Below are 16,284 nucleotides of genomic sequence, written 5' to 3'. Positions count from 1 at the left end.
ATAAGACCTTTTTTCAAGATGCAATGAATTTTCACAGGCAATGAGATGCTAGTCGGAAAAGCGTTTCTTAAAACTAACTCTTCTTTTAGCATGTACCTCTACAGAGAAAACACCTGATGAGGCAACACCCCATGTATGTTTAGAGAGGGAGAAGTCCTAACCTCCAGTATATAGCAGCCAATATTGCAGTCTAGGAAATGCTGGGAGTTGTACAGCATTCTTCTGTTAATATATGTACAGGAATTGCACCTCCCCCCAAATTAACTTACTTGTTTCGAAGCCAAATGATTTCTGGTTTGGGGTTTCCTTCAGCTCTGCAAGTAAAGTAAACGGTATTCCCTGAGGTAACATCCACATCTTGAGGTTCTGATGTAATTCTTGGCCTCTCTGTATCAACAGAATGTAGTAAAAGAAAACTTTCTTCAGAGAATTGTGATCTAGAAATTGTAGATAGGTTAGTGCTTTATTTTAATGTAAGATGTAAATTATGTTTCCCATTGTTTGAATTAAAAATTACAGAAATTAAGCTATAGAAACATATATGGCCAGTGATATCTGGATGCTGAAACAGAATACAAAGTGACCATTAAACCAACCAGTTTACATTACAAATTGTTATATATTTTGCATTACAAAATTTCCGTAACGTCTCTTTTCAGAAACAATTCAAATTCAGGATTTCTGATATGGCACAATTCTTTCAAACAATTAACCGAACTCAGAATGTATGTAGAGTTGCTTGTTTGAAAGTGTCCCTTGTCACGAGGTGGGAAACATCCCCCCCACCACCTTTTCTGCATTCTCCACTGTCCTCAAAGCACCATTGACACACCACTAATCGTTGGTGATACTGGCAAGAAAGAAGCTACTTTTTTGTTTAAAACACGGCAGGCATGTATATGCATCTTGTTGGAATTCAAAATCATGCTACCCCATGGCTTTGAGGAACACAAGCTGGCACTGGAACAAGGCGTGCAAAATGTTGCTTTTTCCTCATTGCTCAACTGCCACCAAAATCTGACAGCAGCAAGTCCTGTGTTTGGCCCCAGCAAGCTGCCATTTAGCTCAATCGCTCCAAACTTGCTCATCCACGGTCTGCACCTCCTATTGAGGCTGCCACTACAAATAATAGCAGATGTAAACAATTTTTAAAAATAGGTTAGGAGGCATAACTTAAGACACCATAAAGCTGAGTTCCACCACTTGTGATCTATCAAGTTGAACACAGTCTATCAGCTAAGTCCGCACTCAGCCAAAAGCTTTCGTTTGTCTTTTGTTTTTGTTTTTCTAGTCCCAACAAGCAACCTAAGCAGGGAGTTTACCAGGCCCCTGGTGAGATACCCGGCATGACTGTTTTGACTTACTGCATCACAGCCAGTGCGAGCCGGGCATATGTAAGTTGTGATCCATCTGTTTTATTCGAACTAGTGTTGACTACATTGTTTTATATTTGCACATTACATCAACAGCAGACCATTTCCCCCCGCCCCCAGTTACTCAGCTGCCACATGGTGCATGCACATTTCTAACACAACATCTGTATTATCTTCAGAAGAACTAAGTATTCTTCTGATGTAGAAAGAAGAAGTATACTTAAACCCTTGCACCTTTAAAAGAATTTTGGAATTTTAAGAAATTTTTCATAATTATATGGTTCTATTGTTTACTACTAAAAATACAAATAAAAATGTTTTATAATACAGAGGAATAATAAAAGAAAGAAATGAAGTTGCTCTTGTATTAAGGACAAAAGGGCAGGATATTTCCCAATAAAACATTTCAGCATAAAATCCTGAATTACAAGGTGGAGGGAAGTGGATTTACATCTTTAAAAGCGTCTCACCACAGTTAAGTTCTTCTGGTGTTATGGTGGCCACTGATCTGCCCTGGATCCTTCTTGGATATTCACATGTAGCTGCAGCTTGTGCATTACCAGACTCCGCGTACGTCTTCAGCAGGTCTGCCAGCCACAGTATTTCACAGTCACAGTGAAGTGCGTTTGAATCCAGACGCCTGGCCAAAACAAGAAGCTATGGCTATATATATTAATGACACCAAGAAACTTAACACACTGTTATGAGGAAAAGAATTTCTGGTCTCTCATTTAAATGGAACATACAATATTACAATGAGATATTGTAATGTTAGGCAGTATGTAAATATGGAAAGTTAAAAGTGAAGCACTACTCACTTTATAAATGCTGGTTAGAACTGAATGGACACCTTTCAGTTATAACCTTTGCACTGAGTCTTTACTCAAAGAATATTTCTGATACAACAAATGAATTCAGTGTGATGTTACAAAATGGATGTAGGTTGTGAGAATAAATACTCTGCATCAAGCTCCAGTCACTTGCAACCGCTAAAGTGCAATTAACAAAAGGATCCATTTACTGTAAGGATGGGACCTGCTTGCTTCCAAACCTGGCATTCCCAGCTAGAAAGTGCCAGTTTGGAATGTCAACGAGATGGGAGGAGAGGAGTTGGAATGTGACACAGAAATGGCAGGACTAATGAGCAAGATTTGCCACGTGGCTGTTGAGAACCAAGCCACCACCGTAAAACAAGGAGGATGTGATGCAGATGGCTGAGAATTCATTGATCCACTTGAACCAACCGAGTGGCCCAAGTAACACCTGGCACTGGCCCACAAGGAATGCAAGCCTTCCTGGGGGTGGCACCTACTCCTCCAGGAAAGAAAGAGAGGGGGGTCTTCAGTTTGGAATGAGCTCTTCACATGGGCAAGAGTTACCCCCAAACTGGAGGGAATGTTACTAGAGAACAATCTTCTTATGAAGCACCCTGCAGTACCAAAAGCCAATCCAACTCAGATAAAGGGCTGTATTTCAAAAGTTTTCTGTGTGGATGGCTGGAAAGAAAAAGCAGAAGAGAAGGACTCATGACCACTGCAAAGGCTATCTGGGAAGCTAGACTGTTTGGTTCTGGTCAGGGCAACTGCTGGGAAACTAACTTGTTGGCTTTGGGTCAGTCATGGACTGAGTCTAACCTACCTCACAGCTACTGTGAGAATTAAATGGGACTGGAGAGGGAGAATTATACAGGCTGCCTTGGGTTTCTTGCAGGGAAAACAGTGGATATAAATGTAACAAACAAACAAAATGTAGTTTACAGTATTACAACTGAGTGGTGACCATGAATCTAACTGTAAGTCAGCCTTAAATCCTTGCATGTCAGCCATGAAGGAGATGCTGCCTATATTAGTTTGTAAACACAAGAGATGTAATGAATTATAAAATAAGTTGACAAAAGATTCAGTGCAATTTTAAAGAGAAAAAACATATCTTTACTTACAGTCGTTTCATTGATTCCAAATGACTAAATGTTCCAGGAATTAAATGAGATATTCTGTTGTTATGTAAAAACCTGTTGAAATATTACATTTATTAATAAGGAGTTCAATCCCTTTCACCAGTCTTTGCCCAGTATGCCTCCTAGTTATTTGTCTGAAAATACTACTCTTCCTATATATTCCTGTAGGGACCCACCTTCCTGCTAATAAGTACAAAATACATAGAAACCTGGGAGCAACTAGTTAAATATAAGTGCTATCACTCAACCTTATACATCTTTGCAAGGACAATAAGTCCCAATAAGTTCAGTGGAGTTTACTCCCAGTGGTTATACACAGGATTTTAGTCTTTGCCAATAGTTTCCATGAACTATCACATCTTACTTGCAGCCTTTGCATGAAAAAAACCCAGAATTCTCTGCAAGCCTCTTTTGGTGACTAAGTATGCTGGTTGGTGCACCTGAATAGCTTTCAATGGGATTCTCCCATAAGCAAAAGCTCTTAAACCAACCAGAAACTGAAAGCAGCCCATTATGACCAAACATACGATTATGACCAAACATACCAGGATTGCTAAACCAAGAACCAGTTGGAATTTTAACTTGGACTTTTTACTAGCAGCCAGGAATTCTAGCCCAGATGCAAAACTAAGCTTTAAACCCACCAGTGGTGAGAAGAACCAAGTGAGAGCAATTAGGCTACAAGCGAGCGCACAGCTCCTGAACAGCAAGTCAGAATTCTCTGCAATTTGGGTTTATCATTATTTGTGAATATGGTCTCCACTTATGCAGATGGAAGCTTCCTCATGGTTTAATTCAGTATGAGGCAAGAAAAAAAGTATCAAACTGCATGCTGGCTTCATGCCCAGAGGCTCTGCCATTTACACTGATGTTTCTAGTCCCAGGCCAGAAGGATTCACAATACGGATTAGCATTTTGGCACATTGTCAATGTGGCACATGGAATTCAGTTTTCCTAATAGACAATCCCCTCCCCATCTGGAAGAGTGAATAGTGAAAGAGAAAAGAAAAACTTACAATCTTTCAAGCTTGGGAAGATGGGTAAATGATTCTGGTTCCAATGTTTCAATCTGATTAAAGTGCAGATACCTGTTCAAATGTTGGGAAAGAGAGAAGATAAAAAGAATACGGGAAAAAGTGTATTTAATAAAGTGGATCTAAAGATTCATTAAAAAAACCTGCAAAAATAACGTAGATCCTACAATCTTCGTGCATTAAACAGAAAGCCCCAGCTTTTAGCTAACAGTGGCTATGATATAAAAATATTTTATTTATTTTATTTAAGAGATATCCTCATAGGCTTGTTGTGAGGATAAAATGGAGCTATGTAAGCCATCTTTGGTTCCTCATAGGAAGAAAAGGGTGGAATAGGGGTGCAATGTAATGATAATAATTTAAAGCACATATCCTAGGGCGTAAACCTCAATAAACGCAATAGTATATACTTCTGAGAAAACATGGTTAACCTCATTCTGTGCAAACTTAATAGCAACAAGATTTTTAATCATAGATATTTGCTCTATGTAAACAAATGACAAAACTGAGGCATTCATACTTTCGGCACATCAAGAGAAGGCAAAACTCCCTGGAGAAGACAATCATGCTAGACAAAGCCAAAGGCAGAAGAAGAAAAGGAAGACCAAATATGAGATGCAATGACTCTGTTAGGGAAGGCACAGGCCTTGCATTTGGAAGAGCAGAGCAGGGCTATCATGGATAAGGCATTCTGGAGGGCTTTCATTCATAGGCTAGCCATGAACTGGAGCTGACTTTTTGGCACATGACAACAAAAACACTATGTTGTAAGGAAAATACCACAGCTCTGCTAAATTAAGAGCTAATATATATTTCCTGGAAAACATAAAGGTCCCTAAATCTTGCTCACACAGATTCACAACCTTCAAGAGTTCTAGATTGGTTTGCTCAAAATTGGATGACCACATGCTGTAGACACCATTTTTTGCTTTCTCTTTGTTAGGATACTCTAGCCTCTGATGAAGGTTCTCTGTATTATAATTGTCATGCAACAGCACTGCCACTTGAAGTTTTCTTACTTTGGTAGCTGTGAATTCCTATGTAATCACATTGGTGCAGGCAGTGCATGCCAGAAACAGAAGAAACTTCTTGTATCAACTTTTTCATGTAACATATTTTTGAACTAAATGGCCCTCAAATCAGAGAAAGAACAGAATAAAAAGGAATTTTACTTTGTAATTAATATCGTAATTCAATATAACATGCCTTATCCAAAGCAGACATCCCATAGCGATACTTACCCAAGCGTGTCTCGCTTACATAAATTAGTATAAATTCTACATTTATCCTCTAATCAGAAAAAAAAGTTTACATTAAAAATAGAAAATATACAATTTAAACAAATATATGTAATGCTTGGGTACTTGACCATTTAGTATATTAATGCTTGTTAAGCTTGAGTAAAACCACTTAAACTTATTTTATTCTTGATGAACTATGAAATGCTGTTCTGTTTAACATACTGGTTTGCTCTCATTTCAGTGAATATTAGAACAGGGAAGGCTAATGTGTCATGTTTAAAAAGTCTACTTTATACTAACTGGGTAGAAATGTTTTTCTCATAAGTGTGGAGAAGGCTGGACACAATCCAATTTGTAACCTTATGCATAATAAATGCCTTCTAGAAGCTATGATTGCTGTTTGAAAATAGTCATGCGCTTGGTAAAGATCCAAAATGCATGTCCACCTGAGCTAAACATCACCTCAGCAAATCTGTGTTTTCTGAGATAAGCAGAGTGAAGGAGTAATGGATAGTCAAACTGGAAACAGGAAAAAGATTTGCCTAATCACTCCCAAGGTTCTCCCCTGCAACTGTTCCACTGGTTCCATATCTACAGTGGAGTTTCTGCAACTTTCAAGGATCTTCAGGACATTGTCAACAGGTAGAGAAAGTCCACAGTACCCCCCCACCTGGTCTACCAGTTGTTGCCTCCAAGTGGGCTGCTGCCTCCACTTTTTAATCACAAGGGATACGAGAACAGGTAATGTATTGCAACATCTATGTTTACTTTTCACTGACAGATAAGATGGTAGAATGTCATTTTGTTAGCAGGAACTCAAATTAAAGAATACTCCTTCATCAAAGCAACAGTAACAACAACACATTTTAGTTCATAGGTAAAAATATTCTGGAGAAAAGAGTCAGGCCTAGCTTTCTATGTGATGTACTATGTATGTGTAGGCATACTTTTTTCCACCGACAAGCTGAGCATTCCATTCTCTTAACCAGCACTATAAAAGATTCATCAAGACGTAAGTGTATCTCCTCCTGCACTAAGTTTTTACAAGTGGTCTTCTTACAGCTGCACACTATTTCCACCCCAAGAATAAAAATATAATGGCAAATTGATTATTTACATACAAATAGGGCCAAAAGTCAGAAAGTGTAACTTGTGATATACAATAAACAATCAAGCATGCCATAATCTGGAGATATCTTGTTTTGCTTTGCCTCATAAATCCATATCGTGGTATGCTAGGAAGAGGCAGCAGCTAAATGTGTGGGTGGTATAACAAGTTACTTTCAGGTGAATAGAAATTTGTTTCTTCCTCCTTTCTTAACTTTCAGAAAACATTAATAGAAAAGAAGAAAGTGGGGTCAAAATATGCAGCAAATCAGTATGAAAGAGTCATTTCACTGTGACAGAATGTTGGTAAGAAATTCTATGAACAATTTTCTCCCTTTACTTTTCCCACAACTATCGCAACTTAAGCTCAGTTATTCCATGATTAATATGCTGCAGTGAATGAAGTGAGGAAGTACATTTTGTAATAACTAAGAACCATGTGAATTACATGACTCTTTGTACAGCGAAGAAGCATTATGTGGAACTAACTATCAAAAACCGTATCTAAAAAGCACTGTTCTGCTACTTCTCATTAAAATTTATCTCCACATCACCTGAAAGATGCAATCAAATGTGACTTTGGTGTTACTGTTGCCATGTGCATTTTTAAAGAAGTACCACCATACATAACTTTAGAAATATCATACTTTTTCTGCAAACTAGAAAAAGTTTTTCAAAAGTGGGTGGTTCTGTGTGGATTAACAAAAATATTTATCCAAGTGCAGAAGAATGTCATGCATACTGCATTTAATACTCAGACATAAAACTGCCTATGAAGTTATAAAGTGTCTGGGATTCCATTCAAGTCAAGTCAGAATGGAAGGACCAAAGAAATGTTGCTGACGGTCTCCAGTCGCTTCCTAACTGAAGGTAACCTGGCATAACATTAATCATGTTTCTAAGTATATATGACAGACTTATGGACAAATTCACATCTATACAGAATTTCATCACCAACTTAGAGCAAATGTTCTTTTAAGAAGCTCAGAACAAAGCACAACATGGAATACTGCAGAACTGATGCAGCAGGATTGATACAAAACTTGGGGAGCATGCTTTGTGAGTGTGCGTTCATTTCCATGAAGCAGCGAGGCAGGCAGATCCTGGCTAACTAGGAACACATGTGAGCTGATTCATTCAGCCCATCTGCCACTACTTGAATCCTGCTGCTGGGACAGGGATGGGGAACTGAAGGCCTAGGGGCGAATTCTAATTCTCCGAGGAGCTGAGGATTCCTATACAGCCCTTGGAGATCTCCAGACCCTATTCACCTGGCCGCAAACTCTTTTTCTGATCTGATTTCGGGTGGCTTCCTACTTCTGTACAGTTTCCCCCCATTCTAAAAGGCTGAAGTGTCTCTCTTAAGGTGCACTTGCAGGAGGGAGGAGCTTTAGGTTACAATCTGATGCTACCTTTTGTATTTTTGCCCCATCTCCTTTTGTGACACCCTTTTTTCTTCAGCCTGGCTCACCACCAGAATGCGACCCATGAGGGTGCCTCAGAAACCTTCAATTTCAGTTGAAGGAAGCTCCCCACCCCTGTGCTAGCACCAATGACTTAATAAAGCAAACATAGTTTGTTTAGCATATCATCAAAATGCAGGATCTTTGTTGTTTCTAAAGAAATCAGGATTAGTGAGCAAAGAACAAACCCTGATATATGATCCTGGCTTGCAAAGGGGATAGCAAAGCAGACAGAGCGTTTGGATGACATATCTAGTTTATCTAGTAGATCACAGTGTACAAAGGGAAGAACCTAGCTCATTTTGCATGCAGCAGTCTACCCATATTTTTGGAAAAATTATTAATGCAGCAATATTTACTTTGTGGAAGAGACAAAATCAAATTAGCTTTAGGTGAAATGTATATGACTACAGTGGTGATAGGTAACAGTAGCTAGATTCTTCACACTCAGAAGCAATGAACCTCTGGTAATCAAATGACTTGGTAAATGGGAACAGGGAGTGACTCTCCATTATGCATTACTTTTAGAACTACTCAGGTTCTAAGAGATCTTTGATCTGATCCAACAAGGTTCTTTTTATGGTCTACAAATGTATATAGGTTTTGTCAAAAGTGATCAGAGTCTGAAGATCCAATCCATATAAGATGATCAGTGAACATATTTTCCTTCAACCTACCCAATATCCTCTAAAATGAGTTTATATTTAACTCCGTTCTAATGTTTCTTAACAACACATTTTTCATTTTAACCACCCTCCAAACATAACAGTAGACATGAATACCTATAAAGAAAATGTTTAACTATAATGTCTCAAAATTCCTCATGAGCCCTTCTTAACAAACTCAGTAGCATTTCACAGGATATTGCCAACATAATAGAAGACTTTACCCTATAGCACAACTGAAAGGTAAATGACAAAGGAGTTATTTTTCATTAAGAAAATGAGGTGTTGCTTATTGAAGCTGTTGCTGCAGCCAAGTATCAGTGGACGTGGCCATTTCAGAGGCATTTTGGTCTTGATAATTAAAACAAGCAATATAATTTACACATTATGACATAGCATACATCCATGAGAAGACCATACTAAATTTAAAAACAGCACATTTCAGACAGTTCCTTTTCTTACATTGAGCACAAATTGTACATGCTGCTATGACTGTCTTGGGAAGTGATTAAAAGAATTGTACTGGTGAACCGATGCTTTTTTCTTCATCAACCAATACACAGTTAACTCTATTTCCATTTCTTTTCAGTATGAATTCTTGTAGACTTGTAATCAACTAGCTGAACTCCTTCTGGATTTCAAGTCTTCTTTCTACCATTTATGGAAAACAAAGCCATATTCTTCTCCAATGGAATGAGCCATATGCATAATATAAACATTTTAATGATAAAGGTATCAAAATCAAAGCCTGCTTAAATTTGGTTACACTGCGGAAGTCAAAAGTTAATTCCCTGATGTTGAAACTATAAAACCTCTGGAAGGCACAACAGTCTTGGCTTCTGATACACATTATGCTTAATGATAATTGAAAATTGAGTTTGTCCTTTAACGTCAATCTACAATGAAGGGATTTCCGTAAAATGTAAACCACAAATACAATGTGAACACAGAAAGAATTTGACAGACATGTTCTCTGTGTGCCAGTGACTGCAACCATATTAGACTAAACCTCTTTCCGTGCAGACATGCAAGGCATGCAGGCAAGAAATCTTGACCAAAACGTGCACTTTTTCTCTGAGGCAACCAAGCAGATGACAGCACAGAAGAGAAAAGGCACTTACAGTTGTTCTAGAGAGGCAAGTCCCTTAAATGCTTGCCTGTCAATTGACTGGATTTCATTCTTGTACAAATAGCTGAAACAAGAAACAATCAGTAATATTAGTATACACAAACAAGAGCTACATTAATGTGGGAAGGAATTATGGTGAAACATGAGGACAGTCTTTAAAATGCACATTAGAAAGCAACAAAACAAGACATGTATATACACCAAAAACATCTTGTACTTGAGAATCTGTCTTCCATAGACTTTAGTATCCAAAAGGAAATAGTGAAGGACTTACTATATTTATCTTCATGGGCCAGAAATAAACCCAAAAAAGAATTCTGTCTCTAGGGTACTACTGTAACCATGATGAAAGTTAGCACATATGTATGATTTGATCATTACTTGGAAATTTTTACAGGACTGGAATAATTATGGCAAGCCATTTTTAAAATGTTTCAATTACTATTCAACTGCAGAACATGTTTTATTTCAACCAGTGGATCTTCCCAAAACATTCACAGATCAAAAGCTATCCAAAAGAATGCAGAAGCTCAATGTATCAAATATAACTCCATCAAATTCCTCGTATTTAGTCACTGTAGCCCTTAAAAGTTAAAGAAACTGGAAAACAATGCAAGTGTTGCTGGGGAAAAGTTTAGCAATTTTATTAACAAACTTTGTGGGAGGAAGACATAAGGAGACTTGATGCTTCAACAGGCTACATCTTCATTCAATGAACATATTCAGAGCTCTTGCTAATATGAAGCACACGGTGACAAACATGAGAGAGAAACCGAGAGACATAAACATCTCACTCCAAACACGGAAGAGGGCAGTATGACAGGGATATTTCCTTTATTTGATTACTTGGTGTACTGATTAATACAATACACAAAATGGAATGCACAAAGATAAGTTGCATAAAACAGATATATCAGCCCATTACACAGTGGTTGCCAGGAATGGAGATTACTCTTTATTTCTGTTACTCCTGTCTTCTTGACTCGAGCAACAATTCCTTTTTAAGGAATTCACAGCTTTGTTAATTGCACAGAGCTATCACTCTTTCTTTGTTATGTTGGCAATATATAAAAAATATTTCTCTTTCTGCCTTAAAACATTCAAGCATTGAAGTTGTGTTGCTGTTATGCCTGTAAAGTTGAATTATTAAGTTCTGAATATACATGTTTGTCTTAATAATTCATTGAAGCCTTTTTAAAAACCTATTAATATTGTAGGGTTTTCCCGTAAACATTAATCATCTAATACTTAAAATAGTAGGCCTGTTAACTCTTTGGGAGCCATTACTAAGTAAAGGAGGGAAGGAATAGAATACATTTAACAGTCTAATCCTATGTTTATAGGGAAGAATAAGCCAGGTAGCTGCTATATTTGGATTTTCAGTCAAGGTTTGTAAGAAAGGGTACCTTGGCAAACCAATTGCCCCATACTTGGACACTTACTTGAATTCAGAGATCATACCAAAGAAGAAAAAAAGCCATTTTCCTTGTTTTGGTGAGGAGAAGGAAAGAGAAGCAAAATACATCTGGGATGCTGGCAAACAATTTTAAAGTTCAGTTTTAAACGTTCTCACCAAAGAGAGGTTGTTGCACTGCATTTTTTTAAGGCAGGTCAGGGTGAGTAAATGCTTTTTTGGGGATGGGAGGTTGATCTCTCAAATACGTAAACCTAAGAACAAACATTTGGACATATCCAGTGGAATCATTGGTAAATCCTACTTATACAGGTTACCAGTAATAGAACAGTCTCAGATGGGAAACACTTCATCTTATTTATAATCTATTGACCCTATGTGGCTGGTCACAATCATAGAACCATAGAATAGTAGAACTGGAAGGGGCCATGAAAGCCTTTGGGTCCAACCTCTGCTGCTGCGGGACACCAGTTTACACCATCTCACTCAGATGGCTATCCAGTTTCTTTTTGAATGCCTCTACTATGAGAGAGCCCACCATCTCTCTAGGTAGCTGGTTCCACTGTCATATTGCTCTGACAGTGAGGAAGCTTTTCCTGATGTCCAGCCTGAATCTGGGTTGTCCCAACTTGAGGTGATTATTTCGTGTCCTGCACTTTGGTATCAGTGAGTTCTTGACCTTCCTCTTTGTGACAGCCTTCGAGGTACTTATAGAGAGATATCATGTCCCTCCTAGTCTTCTCTTCTCAAGGCTGAACATGCCCAGTTTGCTCAGTCTCTCCTCACAGGGCAGCGTTTCCAAACCCTGGATCATTTTTGTTGCCCTCAACTGGACCCTTTCTAAGTTTTCTGCCTAGAAATGGACACAGTATTCCAGGTGAAGTCTAACTAGTGAGGAATATAGAGGAACTACTACTTCTTGTAATTTGGAAGAAGCATCTATCAATACATCCCAAAATAGCATCGCATTGGTGGCTTATGTTTTGCCTGTTGTCCACAATTACTCGGAGGTCTTTTTCTTTTTCAGTTCTGTTCAACCACATATTCCCCATCTTGTCCTGATACATTTGGTTTCTTTTTCCTAGGTGGAGAACTTGGCATTTGCTCTTATTGAATCTCATTCTGTTGCATTCAAATTTATCAAGATCACCCTAGATCTTCATTCTGTCTTCTAGGGTGTTTGCTATTCTACCCAGTGTTGCATCATCTGGAAATCTGATAATCTTTCCCTGTACATCTGCATCTAAATCATTAATAAAGATGTTGAAGAGCACTGAGCCCAGAACTGAACCCTGAGGCATCCCACTAGTTATCTCCTTCTAGTTTGAGAAGGTCCCATTGATGAGCACTCTTTGTCCTCGAATTAGCAGCACACATCAGTTCAAGTTGAAAGAAGGACTAAGTGACCATATCCACTGCCCAAGCCCACTGAACATTCTTAAGTAGCAGTTCCAAATGAATCTTCCAAGACCAACTTTCTCTCTTCTGGACTAAACTTCAGACTGGGTTTAGGACTAGAATGCTTGGTTCTTTTGCTTAAATCCCTACCACTAGGCTGTATCCCATTCACTCCTATATTCATTTCCATTCTTCCTCTCCAATGTTTACCATCATTTTACTTCCTTTTCTATAAAAAATGACTTTTTAAAACATTTGGCATCTCTGTGATCCACAGTCCCATAAACTCAACAGGAGTGTGAGGCCCTGTACAACATACACTGAGGACCAAACAGAGTTGTCAGAAGGATGGAGGCAGAACTTTTCATTCCACAGGCACTGGTCACCTTCAGACCTTCAGACCACAACCTATGATTGTTCCCACACGACCACATCAACAAATGTTGCCGGAAGGAGCTCACACAAGCTTTACAATGAAAGCTTAGCTGAAAACCTGAACTTGGATGGACTTTCCTGTTCCATAGACAGAAAATAAAGTCTTTGTAAGTTGGGATTTTGTCATCTTGTTCACAAATATTTACTCAAATGTTCTCAACACCTCTCTTCCTAGTGTAATGACATTCTTGAATGTGCCTTCCTGACTCCATGATGGAACCCACTTCTACACATGGGCACTTGTTCATTAGAATAAAAAGTAGCCAGCTGACCACTTAATTGTGTAAATATTATAACGGTAAAATACTATTAAAATACTTTATTAAAACTACAAAAGTGGGGGGGGGGCTTTTTCCAGCTCACCATAATTTAGTATCTCACTTGAACCAACATTTTGTTTGCCCTTCTTCTAACTGGTACCACCAGGGTTTGCGTTTTGTAACAGCTACTGTTTTCATGTGTTTTTAAGTGCAAGTCTCTTGAACTAAACATGGTTCCATAGAGGGTGGTCTATGTATTGACAGCACCATTCTTAGACTGGGGTGTTTCAACATGTGGCCTGTGAGCCACATGCTGCCCTGAGCCCTTGTTCTGCAGCCCTCTTACCACTCTGAACCCCCCCATTTCATTACGAACCCCCCAGCAATGGCAGCTCAGGAAGGGTCAGGCTGGTGGCCTTGTGAAAGCTGGAGAGCAGGGCGTACTGGGGAGAGTTCGTTGGCTCAAGTATGTGTGCCAATTCCAAAAAGGACAGAAGGGCGGGGGGGTCACACGGGAGGGTTTCTGGGCAAGGGAAACAGGGACGAAAGGGATGGGCCACCCCAGAGCAGCAGTATCGTGCTTGGGCTGTGGTTGCAGAAGGAGCTGCCTGTGATCTCTGCATTCTCTTTCATTTAATGGTTAATTAAATATATTAATTGTGTATATTCAATTGTGTTTATTAAATACATTGCAGACACTTTATCATATGGAGCTGTAATTCATTGTGTGGTCCTGAGTTCCATGTCAAAGGCCTCAGGCTGCCCTAGAGGTACAAGAAGTTGGACTGTCCCTGTCTTAGACAATGACCTTTCCTACTAACACACCCCTTGAGTTTCTGCCACTCTTCCACAGTTATAGAAGATACCTGGTAAGAAGTGCCATGTCATGCTATTGGGTCTGCCACCAACTGCTATGATATTAAGGGACAAGAAATCATCAGTTAGGTTTGCTAATAAATCCATAATGAATCATAAAAAATAAGCTGCCACCTACACCATAGTATTCTGGGTTTCCTAGAATAATTGCCCACAGTCAAATAATACGGTAGTCATTATTGTTGTCAGATGACAACTCCTTCCAATGAGCATGGAATCTTCCCAAGCATAATTTCTTATCTGAAAGTTAAGCTGTGACTGAAAAAAGTAATACTTGTAAAAGGCTGCTCAATGAAAGAAGAAGTGTAATGTTATAATATCTTTCCAGTTACTAGATTATTATGAGATTTATTTTAGAAATAATGATTCTTGCTTTTTAAGGTTTTAAAACTTTACCAAGATCAGCTCTCGTTACCAGTGGCGTCTTACTAAATATATAAGCAAGACAATATTAACTGCTTGAGGTAAAAATAACAACATATTTTTCTGCATTTTTTGTAACTCCTTTCTTAGGAGTTAGGTAATTGCTATTATTGGGTATTATTTTGGGAAACAGAGAACAAATAACTAAGCATTTGCTATCAATAAATCAATTTGTATTTCCACTTCTAGTCCTTTTAAATTGCTAAAAAAAATATCACGAGGAGTTAGTAAGGCATTTCATAGCAGCAGCAGGTGCCATGGTGAAGCTTGCTCTATGGGCTTGTGAAGGAAGGAAAACCACCTTCATCGTCCTACCCTCAAAGGTAGTCTAATTTTTAAAATAAATAAATAAATAGGTACAGACAGAAGACCAAACATAATGAGAACAACAGTATATATTTTGGATGAAATAGAAAATACACATGCATAAAAGGCACAACAGAAACCATCTTTACCATACAGGTTGAGTATGAATTTTAAACTAATTCAAATTAAGTGCCAGGTGCAGATGTCTGCAGTCTGAGTCACATACTGAACCCTTTGCATCCAGAGACAGAGAGCTCAGCCAGAAGAAAAGGCCTTCCCTTCCCTTCCCTTGTTGCTTCTGGAATCTCTTAAGCCACGACTGGCTCCCGTTCTCAGCATTTGTTTCTCTGGCAGCCCTGTGCAAGCTTCCTCTGTCACGTCAGTCCTCAGTATGGATAATCTACATGTGATCAGCTGCCAGAAAGCTGAAACTTTCTCTGGTCCCTCCACCCCAAATTTATTGGCCCGCCCGCCCCTGCCTTCAGTTGCCATCCTTCCTTTTCTGCTCCTTGCCTTCTATGGCATTTTGCCTGTGAAAGTTCCTTCCCAAATCTGTTTGGCAGTCTACTCTGTAAGCCTCTCCATGCCAATATAAATCTGTCTAGTTCATCCAGCCATTTTGTGGTATGTAGTGAGCTTGAGCACTCTTTCCTGTTCAAATTTCTGGTTGCTGACCAGTTTTGACTGCTGACTATTTATTTAGCACATTTTGCTGCAAACCACCTTGATCACTCTGGCGGTAAGAAAAGAACAGAAATTTTGGAAGGGAGAAAGATTAAAAAAGAAAGAAGGAAACAATGAATCAGCAGCAGTAGATAATAGAATTCATCCTATCTACGGGGGCAGCACACTCATCATCTACTTTGCCCTTGATGCTGCCAATGGATGCCTCCACTAGCTGAATCAAGGTGCCTGGGACTGTGTTTTGGGTTATTCCACCATGTACAAGCAGGGACTGAATTCTGCTCCTTTGTACTAAGCACTTGTAAGAGTGGGCTGGAAGCTCAGCTGACATGGTGTTCTGACAATATTGTCTGTATAAAAACCCATGAATGTCAAAGCTGATTTCTCATCCCACCTTTGGAAAGAAAAATATGCTCTGAGAAACAAACAGAAATAAGAGAGAGCAGACATCACACTTTAGCAAAGGAACTCTGATCCAATTGTCCTTGGAGTAAAACTTGTTTTTTCCCCCCAAAAATA

At 38.8% G+C, this 16,284-nt stretch overlaps 1 protein-coding gene across 3 annotated transcripts in view; it reads right to left on the bottom strand.

The window, feature by feature from the left end:
• The window catches only part of PXDN (peroxidasin), an 89,142-nt gene that overhangs the window by 33,188 nt on the left and 39,670 nt on the right, over positions 1 to 16,284 (bottom strand). For 2 of the 3 annotated variants that reach the window (XM_044418785.1, XM_044418800.1), the window contains exons 4-8: positions 9,962 to 10,033; positions 4,347 to 4,418; positions 3,313 to 3,384; positions 1,844 to 2,013; positions 270 to 387 (exon numbers count right to left, since the gene is read on the bottom strand). In XM_044418785.1, the coding sequence (XP_044274720.1) occupies positions 270 to 387; positions 1,844 to 2,013; positions 3,313 to 3,384; positions 4,347 to 4,418; positions 9,962 to 10,033 (504 nt within the window). The remainder of the gene's footprint in view (positions 1 to 269; positions 388 to 1,843; positions 2,014 to 3,312; positions 3,385 to 4,346; positions 4,419 to 9,961; positions 10,034 to 16,284) is intronic. The other variant, XM_044418792.1, reaches the window with a different exon arrangement.

The sequence above is a fragment of the Varanus komodoensis genome, unplaced genomic scaffold (assembly GCF_004798865.1).
Source record: "Varanus komodoensis strain SLA01 unplaced genomic scaffold, ASM479886v1 scaffold10, whole genome shotgun sequence".
In the NCBI taxonomy this organism is placed as follows: domain Eukaryota; kingdom Metazoa; phylum Chordata; class Lepidosauria; order Squamata; family Varanidae; genus Varanus; species Varanus komodoensis.
Note: the sequence above shows the minus strand (reverse complement) of the source record. Positions and strands in the feature narration are given on the sequence as shown.